This window comes from Brachyistius frenatus, unplaced genomic scaffold (genome assembly GCF_029030835.1).
Source record: "Brachyistius frenatus isolate BFR_SWC_R1_liver_20210118 unplaced genomic scaffold, ASM2903083v1 Contig_44, whole genome shotgun sequence".
NCBI classification, from domain to species: Eukaryota; Metazoa; Chordata; class Actinopteri; family Embiotocidae; genus Brachyistius; species Brachyistius frenatus.
Genome location: NW_027210643.1, coordinates 2,358,445 through 2,367,500, shown reverse-complemented (window position 1 = coordinate 2,367,500; position 9,056 = coordinate 2,358,445). Strand labels below are relative to the sequence as shown.

Genomic DNA, 9,056 nt, shown 5'->3' with positions numbered 1-9,056 from the left:
GGTTTTCCTCTCAGAAAGTGACTTGTAAGTTTCAGCCTTTTTATGCGGTTTTCAAGCTCGAGTTTTGATTTCCACAGTTAAATCCTCTCCTCTCCATGCGCTCATGTTTGCTTCTTCACTGCTTCTTTTTCTGTTGTTTGATAAATGATGGATACACTTGTTATTTACTCTGTACTCAGGTACATTTGCTTTAAAACTGTTTTTTTTTTTTGTCAGATTAAGATTTTACATAAATAACAAACACACTGTGTGATCAGTAGAGTATAAAAAAATATGATGCAATATTCATAAGTAGATCTTTAATTACCATTACGCATTACCTTTACTTGTAATTCATCTATATTGCATATTGCAGTACTGCTGGTTTTATTTTAGTAAAAGAATACTTTGTCCAATACTTCATAACTGAAAGTACAAAAGTATACATGTCAAGTGTACTTCAGTACCAAAAAGAAAAGTGCTCATTATGCAGGTAGAATGGCTGATATCTGTGATAGTATTATGCTGTATATCAGAATATTTGATTATGAGTAAGCATCATTTTAATATTATAGCTGGTTGTTGTGAAGCTAATAATAATAATCACTGCACTTAATATTATAATGTTTTTTTTTACTGAACAGCTTTGCACTGTATTTTACATTTTACGCTCTAGTTATTGTTTAAATCTTAAACTTCAAAGTAAAATGGACACTTGAAATAGGAAGATGCATAAAATGCAATACACACGTAAACAAGCACCTCAGAATAAAATAGTGCTCCAGCAAATGTGCTTAGTTTCCACCACTGTGACTATTTTTAATAAAAATAAATCTTGCTCTCTGCAGCTGCAATAGCAGAAACGCACAAGACTCAAACTTGTCTATCGTCTGACAGGATGCTCATTTGTCAATAATAGATGTAATTCAACAGAGAGAAACGGATTATTACATATGTTTTAACTTTGAGTGTGATTGCGACGTAAGAACACGCTGCTTGCTAGGCATTTATAGTTTCTATTAATACATAATATCATAAATCTATTGAACTCCAAATGGATCCATCTGAAGTCAGATCTGACAGCAGGTAACCTCACGACCACTTTGAGTGAGCAGACCCTCCATAATTCAGAGCCACTGAGTGTTGAACTTCGGGGCCCGTGGAGGTTGGGCGGTGGACCGGGTCGAGGGCTGCGGCTCCCGGCCGTCGTCCCCTGTGATCCTCTCGAGCTGCTGCCGGGTCGCAGGGAGAGGCGGATTTCAGCCCACATAAGCAGAGCGGCTCTGAAAGCTCTGGGAGCACGAGATGGAAGTAATAACCGAGGGCACTAACGGCCCTCACTCTGTCTGGCAACACACACGCACACGCGCACGCGCACACGCACACCCAGCACTTTCCTTGTCTTTGCCTCTGGCTCTCACAATTTCCCTTTTTCTCCCCGCTGCCTCTGAATATCACACCTGACCATTCCTGCACTCTCTCCCTTCAAAAACACATTACACATTTAAAAAAAAAAAAAAAAAAAAAAAAAAGTTTCCCTTTTCCTGTCTCTCCTCGTCACACGAGCGCTCCTTCCTGTCTCCCTCTATCCGTCCATCTGTCCAGCTGCTCAGACCCATCACTCAGGCTGTGTGTGTGTGTGTCTAGAGGGAGTCCAGGTTTTCAGACACTCTCTCCAACCTCGGCTCCTTGACCATTACTACTCCATTATCAGCGGCGATGGAGGGCGCGCCGCAGACGCCTAATGTATCCATTTCCCCCTCCATTTAGGACTCGGCGGCCCAGCGAGCTCCCGGAGTGCTCCCTGATTGGGATTGAATGTCCATTTAAACTGCTGTCCAGCCACCGGGGAGGAGGCTGGGAGGAAGAGGAGGAGAGTGGGAAATACGGGGGAAAAAAGGAAGTGTACAAGAGTGAAAGACTGAGAGTGTGTGTTGGGTTCAATGAGGGGAGGAGGCGAGGCGATCGCTCCCCAGCCTCTGATTTCAGACTCAAGATTTTCTTCTTCCTTTCTTTCCCCCTCTGTCTTGCTGTGTCTCTATCACTTCTTCGTCTTCTTATTTAAAAAAAAAAAAAAAAAAAAAAAACTTTCAAATACGCCTCCGTCGAGCAAAAAAAAAAGCATTCCTCCTTTGGCGCCGAGCCAAGTGTCAGAACTCAGCACTCGGTATTCTCAAGGTGCGCTTCTAAAAAGAGGGATTTGGAATTGAGATGATTGGAGTTGGCACATCCGTAGAGGATGGAGAAGGGGGGAGGGAGGGGGGGAGGAGAGAGGAAGAGGGTGAGACAGAGAGAAAGAAAGAAAGGAAGAAGGTGGGAGATCACACACACACACACACACACACACACACACACACACACACACACACACACACACACACACACACACACACACACACACACACACACACACACACACAGAGAGTAGAAGACATGTGGAGGTGAAACGGTACCTTGTAGGAGAACTCCTCCGTTCTTTCTGAAGAGGGGACTCCCCGACCACAACGGAGGACTAGGAGAAGAAGAAGAAGGGATTGGGGAAGAGGGGAGGAGGGAGATAGGGAGGGAGGGAGAAAAACTGGTCAATCATTTGATCATGCTGCAGCAGACAAGCAGCCCGTGCAGGCGGCTTCATCACGAGGCAGATACGAAAGGCAGGAATTTGAGCCCATAAGCCAGCGCTTCTGATTATAGTGATTAGATTCCCGGGTGTCCCACTGTTGCCATTATTCCCTGTGATTACCTCGGAGAATTACAGCCTCCACGCTGTAGTCCATGGGGGTAATTTCTCATGACAACCCCCCGCCGCCTGCCGCTGGTCCATTCACACATTAGAAAAAAATAAAATAAATAAATAAATCAACGTACACACATTTAACATCATGCTCGTGCCACACATGTTTAAGACAGATGCGTGTTACAGTGTGACACGTTAAAACACACACACACACACACACACACACACACACACACACACACACACACACACACACACACACACACACACACACACACACACACACACACACACACACAGAGAGAGAGGAACACACAAAGCCGGGGACTTCGTTTAGGTGATCATTGCACCACTAATGAGGGAGGTAATGATGGCATTTCTCACATAGATGGAGATATCTTCATTCACACACACACACACACACACACACACACACACACACACACACACACACACACACACACACACACACACACACACACACACACACACACACACACACACACACACACACACACACACACACAAGAAGACAATAGATACAGTTCTGCTGGTGAATCCATAATTTTAAGAGAGAGAGATGGAGGCATGGAGAGAGGAGAGGAGAGAAAGAGGCTGTAAGAGCTTTTCCAGGTTGAGTGGTCTTTAGCTCCCCATTAGACCGCACGTCTGACTGCTCCTTCCTTTTTCTTTCTGTAGCCAGACAGCAGCCTGTTCTCAAACACAGGCAGTGTGTCTGACAACATGGGTCTTGGTCATATGCACACACACACACACACACACACACACACACACACACACACACACACACACACACACACACACACACACACACACACACACACACACACACACACACACACACACACACACACACACACACACACACACACACACACTCGGAAACAGAAGAGAAAACACCTGGGGACGCTGTGAACCCACCACTTGTTTCCTCTCATCAGGAGAGTTTCCTTTGTAATACGAGTTGTGTTTTATGTTGCGCTAAGCTGCTCAATGAGAGGATTTGGACGTCTGCACTTGTGATGCTGCGGCTCTCACCTCGCCAGATGCACGGGAGAGATGGACACACACACACACACACACACACACACACACACACACACACACACACACACACACACACACACACACACACACACACACACACACACACACACACAGCAAAAGCAAAGCAAAAGCAGCGAACGCAAATTTTAGCCCTGAGCCACCTGCTGTTGCCATGGAGAGTTGCCACATTGCGTTGCCACGGCGATAACATATTTTTCCTGCGTTAACAGCCTGTCTGTTTTCCCTACCACCCCACCCCCTGCCCATATCGCCCCCCCCTTTTCCGTCTCTCTCTCTCTCTCTCTCTCAACAAATGGCTTCACAGTGCGACAGCACCTGACTTATACTACATGTGTTGCCATGGCGGCGTTTCCGTTACCAAGGCGACCCTGTGCATTTAATGTAGTGGGCGAGGGGCTGAACTCCTAGCAGATGCTTGTTCTGAACCCCCCCCCCCCCCACTCTCCTACTCTCCCCTCCCTCCGGCATCTTCCCTCATCTTTCTTCTCCAAAGGGAGGGACGAGGGAGGAAAAAGAAAGAGAAGGGAGAAACGTAAAGAGAGGGTGAGACAGAGAGGGAGCTCCTCCCCAACTCTCCTCCCCCTCCCTCTCTCCCTCCCTCCCTCCCTCCCTCCCTCCTCCTCTCATCCAGATGCTGATGGGGTGTGAAGGAATGCACCATGGAGCTGACCTCCTACCCAGCATGCTCTGTCTCTCTCTGCCTCTTTATGCCTCTCACACGCGCACACACACACGCACACGCACACACACACACACACACACACACACAGGCAGAGTTGGACTGAAGCACGTGCTCTAATTGCGCAGACTCACACACACACACACACACACACACACACACACACACACACACACACACACACACACACACACACACACACACACACACACACACACACACACACACACACACACACACGTGCAGACACACACTCATGTGGGGGTCGACTGGCGCGGTGTGAGTTATTAAGAGTCTGTGAAAAAAACCAAGAGGTGTGAGCGACACAAACAGCAGAGGACAAAGAAGCGTCGTTGCGCTGCCTGTATACCCCCCTCCCTCCTCGCCCCCCCTCCCCCGCTTCCCCTCTTTTACATTGCCACTTCCTTTCTCTCCAAGTCATCACTCTCCGCGTTCATCTTCCACTTGTGCGCTGTATAGAGCTGCTTGAGACAGTCCTTGACCTTAACATAATAGACCTGCCGTGTAACCATTCACGGTCATTACACTTCATAACATAATATTCTTGAGCGTGAGGGCTCTTCAGAAAGATATCGTGTTTTATTGATTGGACTTCAGTTCCGGGATACTAATAAAGGAGACTGCTATTCTCCTGGTGACATTTGTACATTTGTGTTTTTACGTGTGTCTTCGGTATTCTTCTGATCACATGTATTTGCGTTGACCTGTACCTGAAGACGCACTACAGGACGGCAACGCAGCACCAAAACACACAACCTTTATCTTAAAGCTGTACGTGACGAGTTCTTCAGAGCAAAATGTGAACTTAAAATTTTGAACAGAGTGACCCTCTGCAGGATGAAGCAGGTATAGATAATGGATGGATGGTGCAGTATATACCTGGGACAATCTCAAAGTTCCCTATTTCAACTGGAACACATGAGCTACATCAGCAGATGGAGTTTCATTATTAAAAAAAAGTTTAAAAAAACGTGTGCATGCTGACAGGCACGTCTCCATAACAACTATGACCGTCTGCACACAGCGTCCCTACTGGGCAAAGTTATTACATAGATTAAGACTTCATCTTTTGAACTACAATTTTCCCCCTTAAAGTTATCAAGCGGCTTCAAATTCAAAAATAAACTCCTTCCACATGTTTTACACACATTCGAAAGTACTAAAATCCCACTGTAAGTATTATATGAACTCTTAAAAACTTAAGACAAACGTATTATTGCTGCATTGCAACATGAAATGGAAATCTGCTCATGCAGCAAACAGGTGGCAGCGTATTAACAACACATTGTGTACACTGTACATGCTGTGTGTGTTTTATGCTGCTGGTCAGTTCCTGAAGCACAAAATACATTCTTAGATTGATTTTCCACAAGGCCACTACTTTCCATTAATTTAAGGGGGATATAAAAAAGAAAATACTTAAAAAAAAAAATCCTGGTTATTTAATTACTGTTAATGTTTAAAAAAGGACTTTGCAGGTTTTTGTAAAAGAACATTTTTTTAAAAGCTCTCATCATCAAGGAAAAAAACAAAACAGTGCAGGTCATGAAAAGGTTCGTATGAATCTGGTCAGTTCTCGCATGAAAAAGTATGTTGCTTAGCAGCTCGCTCTAAAGTGTTTGTGTTTGTTGTTGAAGTGGATTTAAAGGAAACTAATCGCTGCCCACAACTACAAACACAGACTTTCAACCACAAACGCTTCATCCTAAAAGCTTTTTTATTTCATTTTTGTTTCTAATCTTTGCACATCTCTCAAACTGGGATCAATCAAAACAATCAATGAATCGCCGGACTCAAATTGATTGGTAGTAATGAGGAGTGATTAGCAACTGTTATGATACCGGATTAATCGTCCTATTTTTTTCACGTAACTCCAATGTTTTCTGGTTGCAGCTTTTCACCTGATTTACGTCAACAGTAAAAAAAAAAAAAAAACAAGGCATTGAAAGACATCAGCTGAAGATCAATAAAGTGAATAACTGCTTCTTCACATACTATAAAGACACAAACGCACACAGCCGGTTCTCCAGCTGCTGCATCACTGAGGGACCTCCTGCTTCCCTCCAACCAAGAAACACACTCACTTACCCTCTCGTTTGTCACTATGCAAATGACACCCCCCCCCCCACACACACACACACACTCCGGCCCTATCCCCCCCTCCCCCCATGTTCCGAATTCAGCCTCCAATTTGTTCCACTTCCCCATACCTCATTGTTCAAAATGACACTTTTACATTTTATGGTGAACCAATTATTCTGTCTTACACAGTCCGCTGGCTCTGCGAGCCAACCTGCCCGGATCAACTGGGGAGCGGGGTGGAGGGCTGCTGCTGTTGCTGCTGCTGCTGCTGGTGGTGGTGGTGGTGGTGGTGGTGGAGTATTCGGAAAAAGAGAGAGAGAGAGAGAGAGAGAGAAGGAGTGGAAGAAAAAAAAAAAAAAAAAAAAAAAACGACTAATTGTACATCTCTCTGACATATCCACAGGGATGGGCAGAAGAGCTGGAAACCGAAACACTGGCGAAGGGAGAGGACGGAGGGAGGTGGAGGAGGAGGAGGAGGAGAGGTCAGGAGAGGAGAGGAAGAGGGAACCGTGGAGGAAACAACACAGGTGGATGCTGCTGTACAGATGTGTGTGTGTGTGTGTGTGTGTGTGTGTGTGTGTGTGTGTGTGTGTGTGTGTGTGTGTGTGTGTGTGTGTGTGTGTGCGTGTGTGTGTGTGCGTGTGAGGACTGGTGAGAATAAAGTGAATGTAGACAAAGGAGGATTTAATTGAATGATAAAGTGATGGAAAGAGAGAGAGTGAGAAGAGTGGAGAAAAGAGAGGGAATAAATCACAGCAGGGATAAATAAAGAAGATGGAGCACTGGGTGCCCCACTAGTTGTAATGTATGCCTGAGGATGAGCGGGAGGGTGTGTGGGATATTAAAAGAGGAGACAAGAGAGCGAGAGGAGGAGCGGAACAGAGGAGTGGTAGGAGCCAGAGGAAAACGGCAAAAAACAGGAGGGGGGGGGGGGGGGGTGAACGAGAGAACATGTGGAGAGAGAGAGAGAGAGAGAGAGAGAGAGAGAGAGAGAGAGAGAGAGAGAGAGAGAGAGAGAGAAAAGGCAACCCAGTGCTTTTTTACCTATGATGTGCCTGAGGGCGTGGGAGATACTGTAGGAGGAGGGCCACGAGTGTTGTTGCATGAAAACAGCGTGCAAAAAGATTTAAAGAAAGGAGGGGGCAGGTCAGCTATAACGCCTGCAGCAAGTGGGCGGAGAGGATGACAAATGGAGAGAGAGGAAGTGGAGTGTATGGGGTTTATGTTATATGTGGATATTGGCTATGAAGTCCCCATTTGATTGGCTTTATTTGATTCTCGAAGATCACTCGCATCAGATTCATCACAAGCAAACAAACAAAGGCTCCTTTGTTCGACAACTGTGAAATAAATTTAAAAAAAAGGGCAACCGAGAATATAAAACTGCCATTTGTAACATTTCATGCAAATGTACTCATATTTACTGAGTAAAAATGTAAAAATTGAGTTTGGAATAGATGCGTTCGTATCATCCAGCCGACAACCGCGATCAATCAGGAGTCGTTTCTCCTTTTACCCCGTTCCTAATGCCGTAACAACAGCAAACTCTCTTAACTGCACAACCTTGCATTAAAGCCTCCCATTTTCTGCTCTGCTCTCTTTCTGGGCAGAGTGCTTCAGTTCCATTCACAAAAAGAAGTGTTACCGAAGAGTGAAAGAGACGACACACTCTCACACCGTCATCGGAACTCTAACACGTGTAGCGGCGTCTGTGGTGGTACTGGGACACCCGGAAAAAAGAAATGTCATCGGAGCAGCTCAGACTGTGACAGAAATACAGACGATGAAGATGTTAAAAATCGTCTTTCAAGCCGAGTTAGGAGTTTTGTGTTTTCTTTATGTTTGTGTGTCATTGGGTAAAATTTCTATAAACTTTCAGCATATTGTAATTGATGTTGTCTGAGAGAACTTGTGGACTTCTGCACCTCTTCTCTGCTCTGTATTCAGGCTCCACATATCTAAAGACTTCAGGCCAATCACAGCTCATTTCAGAGAGAGGGACGTTCCTATTGGCTGCTCGACAAATGCCGATGCACGCGGACGTCCCTTCAGATATTAAGCTTGATTCAACAGTGGAAAATCCTAAAGAAATATTTGCTGTTCAAGCATTTGCAACAGCTTGGACACAGTGAACCGTGTACATTTCAACTCTCCTCCCTCCGAGGCACACGGAGGGCGGCCGGGGTGAAACACCAGCTGATGTCATGGTTAGGGGTGGCAGACCGGGACCGGGGGGCAGCCACAGGGGCCCCGCACCGGCCTGCTTAGGTGGAGGTGTTTAGGGGGACACGGGGTCGTCTCTCTCACGGGCCGCCACCGCCGCCGGTGCCTGCTGGCTGTCGGCCACTACAAGGGTCTGTGAGCATGGAGGCAGGTGACGTGTGGCGCAGGCTGCGGTGGATATCACACACTTTGAATGGAAGCCACTGGGGAGTGACGGGACGAAGGGTCGAGACCCCCGTCCGCCCG

The 9,056-nt window shown here is 46.2% G+C and overlaps 1 protein-coding gene across 1 annotated transcript in view; it reads right to left on the bottom strand.

Moving 5' to 3' along the window:
• The window catches only part of ches1 (checkpoint suppressor 1), a 59,037-nt gene that overhangs the window by 6,664 nt on the left and 43,317 nt on the right, over positions 1-9,056 (bottom strand). The window contains exon 4 of the mRNA XM_069703136.1: positions 2,433-2,491. Coding sequence (XP_069559237.1) covers positions 2,433-2,491 — 59 coding nt within the window. The remainder of the gene's footprint in view (positions 1-2,432; positions 2,492-9,056) is intronic.